This window comes from Pelodiscus sinensis, chromosome 6 (assembly GCF_049634645.1).
Source record: "Pelodiscus sinensis isolate JC-2024 chromosome 6, ASM4963464v1, whole genome shotgun sequence".
Classification (NCBI taxonomy): Eukaryota; Metazoa; Chordata; order Testudines; family Trionychidae; genus Pelodiscus; species Pelodiscus sinensis.
The window spans coordinates 62356547-62373611 of record NC_134716.1 but is presented as its reverse complement, the minus strand read 5'-3'; the positions used below and the strand labels follow the sequence as shown (position 1 = coordinate 62373611).

The 17065-nt window shown below is 42.6% G+C and overlaps 1 protein-coding gene across 6 annotated transcripts in view; it reads right to left on the bottom strand.

Moving 5' to 3' along the window:
- TMEM232 (transmembrane protein 232) overlaps window positions 1-17065 on the bottom strand; it is a 155913-nt gene that overhangs the window by 116582 nt on the left and 22266 nt on the right. For 5 of the 6 annotated variants that reach the window (XM_075932031.1, XM_025190394.2, XM_025190397.2 and 2 more), the window contains 2 exons: window positions 7654-7765; window positions 3523-3628 (listed from right to left, as the gene is read on the bottom strand). In XM_075932031.1, the coding sequence (XP_075788146.1) occupies window positions 3523-3628; window positions 7654-7671 (124 nt within the window). In that variant the 5' untranslated portion in view covers window positions 7672-7765. Of the gene's footprint in view, window positions 1-3522; window positions 3629-7653; window positions 7766-10008; window positions 10070-17065 lie in introns of all 6 variants that reach the window. The other variant, XM_025190398.2, reaches the window with a different exon arrangement.

Sequence of the window (17065 nt, the reverse complement as noted above, 5' to 3'; positions counted from 1 at the left end):
ACAATGCATAGGAAGAGTCAGGCCCGTAATAACGGGATCCACAAAAGATGGCATGCTGAGAAGCGTAAACTAGCCATTAGCAAATGCCAAGGAGAGGAGTATGGCCTAAGCCCCACCCTCAAAGGGAGTTAAGCACCTATGTCATGTTATGGCTCTAAACCTTATTTCTTTCTGACTGTATACTGTACATCTTATATTCATTTCACAACTTCAACAAAATTCAAATACTTGCCAAGTTATGAACAAATAAAACATGCTTTATTTTTATAGTTCATTCATTTTGTTTGCCTTCAGTAAATATTACTTGGAAGAAAAAACAAAGTGCAAATGTCTGATAAATTGTATTCAACAGCTATTGACATTTTTTGTTAAAGTATATATATTGAAATATATGGTACAAAAATGTCTGAATTAATAACATTAAACTGATTACTGAGAAGTGTAATATAAGCTTTTTTTGAGATATGCCACTTTTTCAGAAAGTTCCTGCAGTGTCAACTTTTCTGCTATTTTTGCTAGGTGGGCTGATCTTTTTTGTAATATGAATGAAAATGACCTTACAAAACTATAGTGGAAAAGACAGAATTGCTTTTTATGGTTGAAAAGGCAGTTAAATTGCTTTTTCAACTATTACATTTTCAAAAAATTACATTATGGCTTTGTTCCATTTTGGTTAATGATTTGTGTGAATCTGATGCTTGTGAAAGTGACAGATTTATAGGTCTCATAGGAAACGTTTAGGTCAGAGAGTCACTATGCAAATTTCTTCAAACATGCCTGCCAATGTGCCTCAGTCTTGACTTAAAACCCACCTGCCTTGTCTGCCAACTTTTAAAGTCTGTGGAAGAAGAATCCACTTCCCCCAACCAACATACACACACATACACAAACACACAAATCCTGCAGGTGGGAGCGTAACCACATTCCAAAATCATCCAATCAACACTTTCTCATCTTGACCTCCATATTTTTGGATCAGTCTTCGTCCCACAAATTTCCAACTTGTCCAAAAATAGAATTATTATTTTATTTTATTTTATTTTATTTTATTTTATTGATGCAGTATCAGATAGAGGTCTCAACTGGATTAGGAATATATTGTATTATTAAGAGCTATACAAGCATTTAGTAAATCACAGTCCTCCTAGTGAACTTACAATTATGTGTATATATAATAGTTCCATCCCAGATCTTGTGTTCTGTGCAAAATTCTTAAAAGCCTTTTCCTCTTCAAAAGCATCATGGAAAAAGATACATCTTTTATTATTAATTATGTGAAAGCCTTTTGTCCAGTAAAGCAACCAGTCAAAACAATGTTATTTTATTATTTATTGACTGATAAGAGCATGCTCATGCCCATATAAAACAGAGGTTCTACAGTAGCTCCATAAGGGTATGAGGGTTAATATTTGTGAATCCTGTTGCATGACTGTGGCCTAAACAGAAAATAACAGTAATCAGCCACATAATTTATCAATTGACCAGAATATGGATTTGTCATTAAGTGGTTCAGCTACTGTATTATTCTTACTTTTTAAATAGTCAACAGTTCATTGTTGGCAGAATGATATTGCTCCTAAAATGTAATCTGAACTATAAGATGGATTTTTGGCCCTCCTTAAGAAAGATGTATCCACATATTATAACACAGCATTGCTTCTCATCTGTAATAATTCTTTGAAAGATAGATCTTTCAGAGCAACCTTATCAAATATCCACCAAAAAATCTTGTAAGTCTCCCAACACTACAGTAGAATGCATAGTATTAAAACACCTAACATTCTGATATTTCTTATATTCCAAATTAGCTATAATTTTTAACAAGATAATCTTTGATAAGTGATAGCTCAGTTCTTTGTTTCTCCTCCATAAGTTTTATAGCTCTCATTATTTTTTGTATACTACCTTCTCAATATTCTCATTTCTGGAAGAGATCACCTTCGTCAAAGTATATAGAGCATCCCTGTCTTGCCTGGATTGACTTTAATTAGGTTATATCATGGTGATTCTGACTCCCTAATTATTTATTTGATTACCAAGTATAAGCAACTTCTTATCTTTGTGAAAATTATCTTCTTATAAGTCTAGTCATCATGATCAAATTCAAATGTGCATGATTTTTAAAGAAAAAGAGTATGAAGAGAAAAAGGACACTTTTCAATCAAGTGCCATAGGCTTCAGCATCTTACCCAACCCCTGCAAATTATGAGGGAAATAATGCTTAGATCAGCCCCAAATCACAAAACAAGAAAAGAAAAATGAGCTTAATGAGGAGCATAGAATTTTTTGCACACCCTCTATTTTGATTTGTTCCCCCATTTGAGTACTTTTATAGATAGTACAATATCCACAAAACTCCAAAGAAAACCCAGCTTAATAAAAGCAACAAAAAATTATATAGAAGTCTTGATATGGCTTTCACAGTAACACTATTGAATTGTTTCATTTTCCTTGGTAGATTTTCTTTTTCACATGAATGCAGTCATTATCTCATAGTACATTGAAAAATCCAACATCTACAACTAAAGATCTTCTGATCATGATTCAATATTGCAGGAAATGTAGAGAATGTTTCCACATAATTTCCCACCACACCCCAGGATTTTTTGACAGGCAATATCATTCTACCGGCAGACTCATATGAATGAGGTCTAATTTTACTTTCGGAATGGCCCTATACATTTTTAAAAAGAGCAGGAGTACCATAGCATCTATAAAATAGGAATGGAGTGACTCAGCTTTGTCCTATATATCAGCAGTGCAGACTATAGATCATAGATGTCGGCACAGGCACTCATTCATCATTTTTGTTTCAAATATTGCATGATCCTCTCATTAGCCACACCAGCACACTTGCTCTCCAGCCTAACTAGAAAAGCTTTAAGGTATGTATGATGATTATGGATTTAAATCTTTTTGCCAGAACATTATTTTGATAAATCTTATTCTAACTAAAGTGCTATCGATCAGTAAAAAAATCAAAACACCTTAGTGTTCATGCAAGATCCTGCACAGGAATCTCCTTTTACCTGACTTTATTAAGAAAGATCACGACATTTTAGATTGAAAGAATAGTTAACATTTTCATTTACAAAATCTTCAGAACTAACTCAGTACTCAGCAATTTTATTAATGGGCATAATTAGGAAAGTTAAAAACAAGAGGTTATTTAGTACTTTGAGATCATTAAATGTCATTTTAAATTACACTTAATTAGTTACTGATTTCAGAGACAGGTTACAAGGTAATGCCATGTAAAGGTGCTTATATGGTAATGATTTTGCAATTTAGGAAATCAAGCATAAAAACAGAAGTCTCTGAAATACTCTGTAAACATTATAATACAAAGTTAGTTTCTGTGTATATTTATAAAGTTTCTTTCTGCAAGTGGAAAATAAAATCCATATTTGTCTTGGCTTTCTTCCAAGTTTTCATAGTTGGGAATGAGCTAAATTTTCTTTTACTGCTTGGTTAGAAAAGTCCTAAAGTAATTAACATAAATATAATTGAAGAAGACTGTACCTTCCTGGATTTCACCTTTGCACTGAGCCAATATAATTGCTTCAGTCCATGCTACCGGAAGATCCACATGCTTCCCAGAACCTAATGTGCCAAGGCCTGATCTTCTCTGTTTGGAAATGAAAAAGGTGAGATGGTAAAGAAAAAAGCCAAAGATTTTTTGTTTACATTTAGCTTAAAATAAAACTTTTCCCCCAGCCAATTTATTTGGAATAAAAATTCTCATTTTAAAGGCATCATTGGTAAGAGTTTGCTTATGCAAAACACAATAGTGGGAACTAATGAGGCAGCAATGCTTAATCCCTTGGGTTAACACTTAATTAAGAATAGGAAAACTTAACTATAATTACAGTATTATTACCCACCATAAGTACTTTGCATAAGAAACAATTAATTACCATCTCTGAATCACAGTAGTAACTACAGCCAACTTAGTAAAAGGCCTCTACTATTACTATCTCTGTAGGGCTGAAATTGTGTAGGGAGTCAGCAACATGCTATCTTGACAATATACATCTTTGAAGCTTTAGCTTTTTGCATTTTCTAGATCAAACCCTTTCTAGATCAAAACAATCTTTTTAATAGATGTCCTCTTTGTGGGTGATTTCATGGCCAAAAGTCTGACATATATTTGCTCACATCTTTTGGTTAAACAAGGAAAACATACAGTACATTAAATCTGATTTTCATGCATTTAGCTTTTGGAATGAACAGTGAAAAAATATTTTATTTGAACATATTTTCCTTTAGGTTTCCTTCCATATGCTAGCAGCTGATTGTATTCATCGGATTTCTGTATGAATAATTTCATTGTTTTTGCCATTAAGATTGGCCTCTCCCATTTAACCTAAATTGAGCATTGGCACAACAGTGAAGGATGGGAAGGAAACAGCTTTTGGATACTTGGGGAACAGAATTAACAAAAGTAGTAAATGCACTAAGCTGAGGCAGTTTTCCAGCTCTGCCTTCTTGATCACTAAGATGGATGATTATCTATCATGGAATATGAGGGTAAGTATTCTCTAGAACTGAAAAAAATCCAGCATTAATCTGATAAGAATGGAAATCTACACTACAGCACAAAATCAGCAAAATCACATAATTCTATGAGAGTGCCAGTTTTACAAGGGAGCAGGGAGATTTAGAACACTTTTAGCCAATGCACCTTTCCTGCCAAGTAGAAGGTCCATTAAAAAAAGATAATATTCACACTGAAAGACTATGATTGGCAAATAGGGCCTAAGTGTGCTTCATGATGTATACATTTTTAATTTAGATGGTAGCAGAAATTGTATTAGTACCACAGCCATCTCTTCAATGCCTATTAAATGCCAATTACATTGCTTTTTCAATATCTTTCAAATTTGAATGATTATTCTGTTTCTAAACATTATCTATTTTTGGCATAGTAAGCTCACAAGGAATAATGTGGGGTCTCAAAGTGCTGTATTTATTGTTTTCACTTTTCAAAACAGTTGCAAACATTTTAATGGACAAAATAAAATGAAACATGAAAACAAACCAAAACAGTATTCCAGCTAAATAGCTAACCGCCAGGGGTCATGTGCAGCTTGACCTACTGCTCTCAAACAGGGAGGAATTAGTACGTGAAGCAGTGATGATGAGAGAGTCGATCTCAGGATCCTGTCAAAAGGAAGAAAGGAGGGCAGCAAAATACACACACTGGACTTAAGAAAAGCAAATTTTGACTCCCTCAGAGAACTGATGGGCAGGATCCCCTCGGATGCTAACATGAAGGGGAAAGGAGTCCAGGAGATCTGGCTGTAGTTTAAAGAAGCCTTATTGTAGGTGCAAGAACAAACAATCCCACCGTGCAGTAAGAAAAGCAAATATGGTAGGCAACCGGATTGGCTTACTGGGGAAATCCTTGGTGAGCTTAAACACAAAAAGGAAGTTTAGAAGAAGTGGAATCTTGGACAGATGACCAGGGAGGAGCGTAAATATATTGGTCAAATCCATGGGTCCAGATTTAATGCATCCAAGGGTACTGAGGGAGTTGGCAAATGTCATTGTAGAGCCTTTGGCCATTGTCTTTGAAAACTCGTGGAGAGGTCCTGGATGACTGGAAAACAGTAAATGTAGTGCCCATCTTTTAAAAAGAGAAGAAGGATGATCCAGAGAACTACAGACCTGTAAGTCTTTCTTCAGTCCCCAGAAAAATCATGGTGGGGATCCTCAAGGAATCCATTTTGAAGCACTTGGAAAAGGGGAAAGTGATCAGGAAGAGTCACCATGGATTCACCAATGGCAAGTCATTCTTGACCAATCTGATTAGCTTCTATGATGCAGTAACAGGCTTTGTGAACATGGGGAAGTCAGTAGATGTAATATATTTTGACTTTAGCAAAGCTTTTGATACGGTCTTCCACAATATTCTTGCCAGCAAATTAAGGAAGTATGAATTAGATAAATGGACTGTACGGTGGATATAAAGCTGGCTGGATTGTCGGGGCCAACTAGTAGTATCAATGGCTTGATGTCTGGTTAGCGGTCAGTTTCAAGCAGAGTGTCCCAAGGATCAGTTCTAGAGCTGGTTTTGTTCAACATCTTTATTAATGATCTGGATGAGGGGATAGATTGCAGCCTCAGCAAGTTTGTGGATGACTCTAAGCTAGGGGGAGAGGTAGATACATTGGAGGGTAGGGATAGGGTCCAGAGTGACCTAGACAAATTGGAGGATTGGGCCAAAAAAAATCTGATGAAGTTCAGCAAGGACAAGTGCAGAGTCCTGCATTTGGGACGGAAAAATCCCAAGCATTGTTACAGGCTGGGGACTGACTGGCTAAGTAGCAGTTCAGCAGAAAAGGACTTGGGGATTACAGTGAATTAGAAGCTGAATATGAGTCAACAGTGTGCCCTCCTTGTAGCCAAGAAGACTAATGGCATGTTAGGGTACATTAGGAAGAGTATTTCCAACAGACCTACAGAAGTTATTAGTCCCCTTTATTCGGCTCTGGTGAGGCCACATCTGGAGTATTTCATCCAGTTCTGGGCCCCCCAATATAGAAAGGATGCGGATGCATTGGAAAGGGTCCAGCGGACGGCAATCAGAATGATTAGGGGGCTGTAGCACTTGACCATCAAGGAGAGTCTGAGGGATTTGGTCTTATTTAGTCTGCAGAAGAGGGTGGAGGGATTTGATAGCAGCCTTCAACTTCCTGAAGGGACGTTTCAAAGGGGATGGAGAAAGGCTGTTCTCAGTAGTGACAGATGGCAGAACAAAGAGCAATTGTCTCAAGTTACAATCAAGGAGCTTTAGGTTGGATATTATGAAAAACTATTTTACCAGGAGGGTGGTGAAGCACTGGAATGGGTTACCTAGGGAGATGATGGAATCTCCATCTCTGGAGGTTTTTAAGTCCAGGTTTGACAGAGCCCTGGCTGAGATGATTTAGTTAGGGTTGGTCCTGCTTTGAGCAGGGGGCTAGATTTGATGACCTTCTCAGGTCTCTTCCAACTCTAAGATTCTATTATTCTATTTCTAAAGTTCTCTTGAAGAAACTTAAAACAGTTTATAGCATTTAGCTATAAACTAATGAAAAATCTGTATAATATTCTGCCAATATATTCTTTTCCCCCCAATATTAAGTAATGACAAGATCCTAGGACAGATGATCAATGGAGATACTACAGGTTGAATCTCTCTAATCCAGCACCCTAGACACATGATGATGCCGAACAAGAGACTTTTCCATACCACAGGAATTCAATATTGTATAGCTGCATTACCAACACTTCCTTTCCTTACTGGGCTTTTAGAAGACATTTAGGGGTAAATTAGAGCCAAATAACACCACAAAACACTGAGAGTCAGGGCTGGTGGCTGTAAACAACCTTATGGGACCATGGGACACTTGGCACGCCCATGATTAAGTGGATATCCAGCTAACTAAAATCATGCTGGACCACAGAAGTTGCCAGACCACAGAGTTCCAGGTTAGAGAGGTTCAACTAACTATTATGCTTCACTTATATCTTCTAATTGTTCCTCTTCCCCTCCCCCCCATACTTTCTCCCAACAAAAGTTTTGGCTTTGTTTTTTCAATAAGAAACAAAGTGTGCAAATACCAGAACATTAATAATATTAACTATTCCTTAATTGTGTACACAAACCTTGCATCTGGCAAGCATTTTCTTAGCTAGTTCCAGTAAGTCTTTTTTATCCTGTGGATTTGTTGCATCATTGAACTTCTGAATGAAATTTTCTGTGATTTCCAAGGGGTTTCTAAAAGAAATAGCCAAAATATTGGTGCAATTATGTTTTATTTCCTAAACAATATGGTTTAAAGTAGTATAAAAGTGTCCAAAGACAGAATTACTTTTCTATTATTTTTTTTAAGTAGACTTTAAAAAAGTAAAGGCGTGGTGTGTTGTTTTTTTACTATATTGTTTCAAGACTTTACCAACCGTTTTATTGGAAGGCTGCTCTAATTTACATTGGATTTTAACAGGCACATGGGTGCTGAAAGTTCAGCCAAGAATCAGCACTCTACAAAACTGTCCAGCCAGGCACTCACTGTGGTAGCCACACTGGCCATATAATGGAAGTTTTGCTATTGACTTCGGTATGGCCAAGACAGCACTCACACTTTTTTGTCCTATTAAGCTAGCAGCAGGGAAGTCAGCAGGAAGCCAGCCCCACAGGCTTCATGCCAATACAGGTTCACTTTTAGTGTATATCTACCCTGCAACTGGGAGGTGTAATTCCCAGCTCCTGTCGACATATATGGGCTAACTGTGCTCAAGCTAAAAATAGCAGTGTGGTCATGATGGGCCACCCACCTGAGTGTGTACTCAGATATATAAGATATTGGACAGGATTGTGTTTAGGTAGCCAGTGCAAACTATTGCCTATGCCACCAGGGCCACACCTGTTTTTGGTGAGCTAGCTTGAACACAGCTAGCCTATGCTGGGAATTACACCTGATGGCTGAAGTATAGACGTATCCTTACACTGGAGTGACTCCTTGTGGATGGTTAAACTGGTTTTATGCTCATACTACACCAGAAGTGCAATGCAAAGTGCTGTCTTCTCAAAGCTGCTGACAAACCAAAACAATAGCTCTGAAAGAGGTATGGCCTGTCCTTTTCATTTGCTAGGATTTTTATTTTGAAAGTGACCAAGGACAATTTAGATTACAGCATTATAACTACTTCAGTGCTGATCAGTTTACCAAGCACCCACTAATAGACACCTTCACCAATCTCAGACTGCCTACTCTGCCACAGCTGGCCTCTTCCCAACTACCACAACCCAGGCTTCCTACCGTAACAATTTCTAGGCTATGTCTAAACTGCAGGCTTCTTGCACAAAACTTCTTGTGCAAGAGTACATCCACACTGCCATGTGCTTTTGTGAAAGAGTGTCCATGGCAGTGTGGATGCTCTCTTGCGCAAGAAAGCTCTGATGGACATTTTAGCCATAGGGGTTGCCTGTGCAAGAAACCCCTGTTCCCGTCCACACTGCCTTTTTGCGCAAGAGCTTATTCTTCTCTTCTGATGATCTAATGCAAACTTTCTTGTGCAAGAACAGGCTTGTAGTGTGGGTGCTCCGCAAGTTTTTGTGCAAGAATGGCCGTTCTTGCACAAGAAGCCTGCAGTATAGATATAGCTCTACAGTATAGCTGTACATTGTCAATACACAATTCTGCATGACAATCCATATTTTAAATGTAGTGACAGCAAAAGAAATCACAATTTAACCTCCCATGAAATCACACAAGGCATACCACATCCAGTGCAGTATTCTTTTTTTTTTAATGTGATACAATTAGAGCCTCAATTTTTAATTTCAGTGAAACTGCTGTACCATTTCCAGTATGCCTCAGAACTCACACTGAGCTTATGTAGAGTACTCAGTGCCTTGGCAATCAGCAGTAGGCAGGCATGTCAAAAGCAGGGGGTTGGGGAGGAAAAGGGAAATTGCCTAGGGACCTAGACAATTTAAAGGGGCCTGGGGTCTCCAGCCACTACCATGGTAGCAGCAACCAGGACCCCTACTAGACTCTTAAATTGCCTGTGTAGACCACTGGCATAGGCACATGGTTGGTGGGTGGAGTCCCCCATGAGGGAGGGTAGACCCCAGCTCCACTTCTTCTATGTGTGGGGCTTCATCAGAGTTTATTGTAGCTGGATGCTGAGGTGTAGCAGTTTGAAAGCCTGCAGGTTGTTTTGGCTTTCATACTGCCGCTCACTGCTGTATTGTTTCAGCATGAGGGCTTGGTAGTCGACAGGTTGGAAACAGAATTAAAACTGGCTTACCGGTATGCAGATCTGGATTGTACATTGTTGAAAATATCCCATGAAAGTTGCTAATATAAAATTTTCTAATTTTTTTAACCCCAGTGTGTATTTAGTATTCTAAGCTGATGTGATTAATTGATTCTTAAAAATGTAAGACAACTTCTTTCAGCAGGACTCCTATGTCAAAAGGTCAAAGTAGAGTAAGGGAGGCAAAAGGAAACTGACCCTCGTTGTATATTTCACAAAAATTTGCTTCCTGATAGTCTGAATTTCTTTTAGTCTCTACCTAAGAGGAGGAATTTATAGAAGAAAAGAAACTTATAAGCTGAAGAAGAAAAAGCTTGATGTTAAACAATATTTCTTAATTTCTAAAATGATGACATTTCAAACACAGCTGTGATTCTGGAACACACTGATTTCTGTTAGTTCTCCAGAAAGCCTGTTTGCCTAATGTAAAAATAAGAAACACTGCCATGTGATACACTGACCCAACCCTTTTATGGCTACTTGCCTCATAGTGTTTTCTTTGACAGTACTTTGCTCTGAACTTCTGTCTCCTCTTTTTCCAATTACACATTAAATCAGTCTGAGAATTATTTTCCTGTTTGGAATGCAAACCAAACTGGTTTTGTTTGTTCACTTTCTCCTACCTCAACCTTGTGGGTGTCTAGTCTCATGCCAGGGAAACTTATGTTGAAGCCAGTTTCTGATTGGTTGCTGATACAAAACATTTTGGCTACGGCTACACTACAAACTTTTTCTGGAAGAGGAAATGCAAATGGAGCGCTCATTTGCATATCTCACACTCTCATTTGCATATTCTCTTCTGATCCTTTTTGCGGAAGAGGTTTTTGTGCAAAAAACAGCGCTGTGTAGATGTTATGTAGATGTGATCCAATTTTTGAGGAAGAAGAGATCTTGCGCAAAAGGGAGGTTTTGCGCAAAAAGGCACCATCTACACCGCTTTTTTGTGCAAAAACCTCTTCTCCATTTGCATTTCCTCTTCCGGAAAAAGTTCGTAATGCAGCCGTAGCCTAAGGGTACGTCTAGACTACATGCCTCTGTCGCCAGAGGCATGTAGATTAGGCTACCAGACATAGTAAAATGAAGCGGCGATTTAAATAATCACCGCTTCATTTAAATTTACATGGCTGCCACGCTGAGCCGACAAACAGCTGATCAGCTGTTTATCGGCTCAGTACGATAGTCTGGACGCGCGGGTGGCGACATCAAAGGTGTTTGTCGACCACCCAGGTAAACCTCATCCCAGGAGGCTTACCTGGGTGGTCGACAAATACCTTTTATGTTGACACCCGCGCATCCAGACTATCATGCTGAGCCTACAAACAGCTGATCAGCTGTTTGTCGGTTCAGCGTGGCAGCCATGTAAATTTAAATGAAGCGGTGATTATTTAAATCGCCGCTTCATTTTACTATGTCTGGTAGCCTAATCTACATGCCTCTGGCGACAGAGGCATGTAGTCTAGACGTACCCATAATGTTCTCCTCTTTATGTTAAACATTCCGTGACACATAAAAATCCTAAAATAATGAAGTCTTATTCCTGAAATTTAAAAAATTTAGGGAGGTTGTAGAATCTCCATCACTAGACATTTTTAAGAGCATGTTACACAAACACCTCTCGGGATGATTTAGATGGTGCTTGGTCCTGCCATGAGTGCAGAGGACAGGACTTGATGATCTCTAGATGTTCCTTCCAGTTCTATGGTTCTATGAAATACCATTGGTTAGATGGGGATCGGATGGGAGGGGAGATGCAGCTGCAGCTGGCATGGGGTTCCTCTGGGCAGATGGGGGGACGGGACTGCTGTTGGCACAGGGATCCTCTGAATAGATGGGGGAGAGAGGTACCTCTGGCCAGGTAGGGGATGGTTGATGTGGAGGCTGTCCACTGGTTGAGGGGTGGTGCTTGGGATTACTCTGGGAGTGGGAGGGAGGTTGTGGTTCCATCCAAATGAGGGAGACAGAGCAGGGAGGCCATTGATTGTACAGTCCTGGGGACTGGAATTCCTGTTGGTGAGTCTGACAATAGGTATGCTTGGAAATAGTGAATTGACAACACTTTCACAGATATTATGGAGCACACAGCAAGTTGCCACAACGGTGGGAATGTTACTTTTGCTGAAGTCTATAAACTGCAAAACCTTAATGTCCAAAAGCACATTCTATCACCATTCTGCACTTGCTCAGCCTGTAGTTGAACGGCTCCTTACTGCTACTGATATTCTGTGATACACAACACACATCAGAAATGGAAAGTACTGTGAGATTAGACATAGCATTTCAGCTTTCCTTAAGCAGTAGAAAAATGGTATGCATTACATTTTACTCAAAGTCAGAGGAAAGTCCCAAGACAACTCTGATCTGCTTTTCTATTTCTGGTATGTATTTTACAAATAACTTATGCTTTATCAATTATTTTACACATAATAACTGCCAACCCGTCTGTGATGCATTATTGAAAAGATAGAAGACTGCTCATTTGTAACCTTGTGTGTAGAAGTTGAACTGCTTAATTGAATGCTTCTTACAGTCTGCCATAGCTCATCTTGAATATTTAATGGTGAAGTAAGATAGTTATTTTTAGCCAATAGCTGACTGGAGCAAAAAGGAAGTCTTTATAAATATAGGCATTTAGAGTCTAGCGACAGAGTATTATAAAGAGAAAAAAACATTAAGCAGCTAGTCCGCAAAACATTACTAACCACCTCTGTTCTTTAACCAGTTCAAGGACCAACTAAGAGAATAGGGGCTGTTAACAGGGAGTTTGGAGAGGGAGTTCTCCAGATAAAGAAGGAAGCTGATACAGGACCCTTGAAGGAACTCACTTTCTGTAGCGTGTGTTGTGTTTGTGGTTTTCTTGCTGTGTGCTAAGCTTGTGTTTGGCTGGAGAGAGGGCTTTGGTTTCTAAGACCATGGGACTCTGTTCTGGGCACAAGGATTCTTAGGAAGAGATGGGATTCACCACAAGAGGAAAGAACATCTTGGAGATGTTTTACAGATCCTATAAACCTCCTTGCAGGAGGCATACGGGATCTGTGGTAAAAGGCTTTCTTTCTCGACAGATCCCCCTCTAGACTGCTGCTTTTTGCTGACAAAGTGTTGAGTCAGCAAAACGCGGTGGCCATTTTTATGCAAATTAGGCACGGGATATTTAAATCCCTGCCTCATTTGCAATGTCAACCTGCCTAATCTGTATCCTTCTGCCGACAGAGGGATGCAGTCTAGACATACCCCTAGTGACAAATGATGTGGGAAAAGCTGAAGTACTCAATGTTTTCCTTGCCTCTGTCTTCACAGACAAGGGCAGCTCTCAGACAAATGCACTAGGCAACGCAGTATGGGAAAGAGGTGGAAAGCCCTTGGTGAGGAAAGAACAAGTTAGGAACTATTTAGAAAAGCTAGACATACAGAAATCCATGGGCCCGGATGTAATGCATCCAAGGGTACTGAGGGAGTTGGCAAATGTCATTGCAGAGCCTTTGGCCATTATCTTTGAAAACTCATGGAGATTGGGAGAGATCCCGGATGATTGGAAAAAGGCAAATGTAGTGTCCATCTTTAAAAAAGAGAAGAAGGACAATCCAGGGAACTACAGACCAGTCTTATCTCAGTCCCCAGAAAAATCATGGAAGGGATTCTCAAGGAATCCATTTTGAAGCACTTGGAAGAGGGGAAAGTGATCAGGAATCATCAACATGGATTCGCAAAGCGCAAGTTGTGCCTGACCAAACTGATCAGCTTCTGAGATGAGGTAACTGGCTCTGATGATATGGGAAAGTCAGTGGATGTGATATACCTCGACTTTAGCAGAGCTTTTGATACGGTCTCCCACAATATTCTTATCAGCAAGTTAAGGGAATATGGATTGGATAAATGGACTGTAAGATTGATAGAAAGCTGCTAGACTGTTGGGCCCAACTAGTAGTGATCAATGGCTCAATGTCAGGTTGGCGATCGGTTTCTAGCAGAGTGCCCCAAGGATCTGTTCTTGGACTGGTTTTGTTCAACATCTTTATTAATGACCTGGATGAGGGGATGGATTGCACCCTCAGCAAGTTCGCAGATAACACTAAGCTAGGGGAAGAGGTAGATACATTGGAGGGCAGGGATAGAGTCCAGAGTGACCTGGACAGATTAGAGGATTAGGCCAAAAGAAATCTGAGGTTCAAAAAGGACAAGTGTAGAGTCCTACACTTGGGATGAAAGAATCCCAAGTATTTTTGCAGGCTGGGGACCAAATGACTAAGTAGTAGTTCTGCAGAAAAGGACCTGGGGATTACCGTGGATGAGAAGCTGGATATGAGTCAACAGTGTCCCCTTATAGCCAAGAAGACTAATGCCATATTAGGGTACATTAGGAGGAGCATTGCCAGCAGATCCAGAGAAGTGATTGTTCTCCTTTATTCAGCTCTGGTGAGGCCATATCTGGGGTATGTCTACACTACAAAGTTAATTCGAACTAACAGACGTTGGTTCTAATTAACTTTAATAGGCGCTACACAAACAAACCGCTAGTTTGAACTTAATTTGAACTAGCGGAGCGCTTAATTCGAACTAGGTAAACCTCATTCTACGAGGACTAATGCCTAGTTCGAATTAAGTAGTTCGAATTAAGGGCTGTGTAGTCACTTAATTCGAACTAGAGGGGGGCTAGCCCTTTCCAACTTTCCCTGGTGGCCACTCTGGCCAAACCAGGAAAACTCTTCTGCCCCCCCTTCCGGCCCCGGAGCCCTTAAAGGGCCACCGTCTGGCACCCAGTCAGCAGACCCTGCACCTGGCACGGGATTAGCCAGCCACCCGCTGCCACCCAGCCCTCCCCCTCTTCCGGGGACCAGGCTGGTGGCTCCCAGGAGGGGCCGCAAGAGGTGGGCGCCCGCCTGGTCAAGTGCGGAGATTGTGGACCTCATCGAGGTTTGGGGGGAGACCTCCAATGTCCACGATCTCTGCACTAGCCACAGGAACACAGCCATATACAGCCGCATGGCTGACAGCCTGGCCACCAGAGGCCACATGCGGACCCGGGAGCAGGTCCGCTGCAAAATCAAGGACCTGCGGCAGTCCTACTCCAGGGCCTGCCAGCCAGGGGCCGACCCAGAGACCTGCCTCCACTTTGAGGCCCTGGACCGCATCCTGGGGGCTCACGCCGTCCATGCCCCCCTGGTGGCGATCGACCCCAGGGCAGAGGGACCCGTCCCTGACACTGAGGAGGAGGAGGAGGACGTCAAGAGCCAGGAGCCTGCAGGGAGCCTGCCCAGGACCCAGGACCCCTGAGGCATCCCACAGAGCACATCGGCTGTGTCATTCGAGGCCGAGGAGGGCTCCACATGTGAGTACCATCATGCTCCCCTTATGTGTACGGGAAGGTGGGGGGAGAGGGATCCCAGGGACCGTGCGCCTGAGCCTTGCCCACCATGGAGCAGCAGCTGGATATCATGCAGGGGCCCTGGCGTTGCAGAGGGGGGCTGGGTTTCACCCACCTTGTCCCCAGGGAGAATTGACCACTGCTCTTGTTTCACCACTGCCACAGCACATGGGACTGCAGGGCGCACCACCCTGCCTGCAACAGCCACCTGCACCCAGGCCAGCAGGTGTGCCAGGAACCAGGAGGAGTACCAGCGGTGGCACCTGCGGCTCCTGGAGCACCAGCTCCGCACCCAGGACCACTGGGTCCGGGAGGATTTGCGGCTGCGGCAGCGGAGTTTGGAGGCGTTGGAGGAGCAGGGCCGTGCCCTCAGAGGCCACCTCCAGACCTTAGTGGACAGGTTCCTGCCTCCTCCTGCACCAGCCCCTGCAGCCGTCCCAGCTCTCGCTCCTCCTCCCACCCCTGCTTCCCCTCCCTCTTCCTCCGCACCCCCTTTCCCTCCTGCCCCACTCTCCACACCCACTCCCCCCCGACACCGCACCCGCAGTGCTGTGAGACGGGAGAGCCAGAAGGACCCCCAAGCCTGAGCTTTCCCTTCCCTTCCTCCCCTTCCAACCCTTTTCCAGCTCCCTCCTCCCAGGTTTCCCCTCCCCTCTCCCACCTTTACTCCACCCTCCCCCACCCCAGTTATGTAAAATAAAAAGAGATTTTGGTTGTCAAAACAGGTGTCTTTATTTGACATTAGGAATGGGGGTAGAGAGGGGAAAGGGGAAGGGGGGAAGGAGGGAAGGGTGGAAGAAGGCCCCAGTGGGGCATGCAGGGAGAGTTGAGTCCTCCTCCTCCACTTGGAAGCTCTCCCTCAGGGCTTCCCAGATCCGGACGCCCCCCCGCTGGGCTTTCTGGACGGCAGCGGTGCGGGGCTGAGCGTAGTGGCCAGCCATGCACTCAGCCTCAGCCATCCAGGCTGGCAGGAAAGCCTCCCCCTTTCGCTCACACAAATTGTGTGGTCAGGGAAGAAGGTCCCGGCCTGCAGCCTCTGGCACACGGAGGAGTTCCGGTACACCTGTGCGTTGTGTGCCTTGCCGGACCAGCCCACATTAATGTCCATGAACTGGCCCCGGTGGTCACACATGGCCTGCAGGAGGATGGAGAAAGTACCCCTTTCGGTTGACGTACTGGGAGGCCTGCTGTTCCGGGGCATGGATGGGGATGTGCAAGCAAGGTAGGCAAGCAAGTGGAAAAGCTGAGAACTGGCTGTCCAAGGGGTCCCTTTAAGCACGAGCTTCAGATAGCCTCAGACAGCAGCCACGCATAGCAACTACTGACCTGATCCCCTGCCAGAACCGGTTTCAGCTGCCCTTAAATATGACCCAGCGTCCAATCAGTGTGGACGCGCTATTTCGAATTAGCAAAATGCTAATTTGAATTAGTTTTTGGGTCTAGATGTGTTATTTCAAATTAGCTTATTTCAAATTAACTACAGGCAGTCCCCGGGTTACGTACAAGATAGGGACTGTAGGTTTGTTCTTAAGTTGAATCTGTATGTAAGTCGGAACTGGCGTCCAGATTCAGACACTGCTGAAACTGACCGCCAGTTCTGACTTACATACAGAATCAACTTAAGAACCCCAGGCATCCCCAAGTCAGCTGCTGCTGAAACTGATCAGCAGCTGATTCCAGGAAGCCTGGGGCAGAGCAACTCTGCCTGGGGCTTCCTGTAGTCAGCGCTGGTCAGTTTCAGCAGAAGCTGACTTGGGGACGCCTGGGGCAGAGCAGCTGGGGTGCTGCTGGGTTGCTCCAGTAGCGCCGGGACCAACCCAGCAGCACCCCATCTGCTCTGCCCCAGGCGTCCTGATTCAGCCGCTGCTGAAACTGACCAGCAGCGGCTGAATCAGG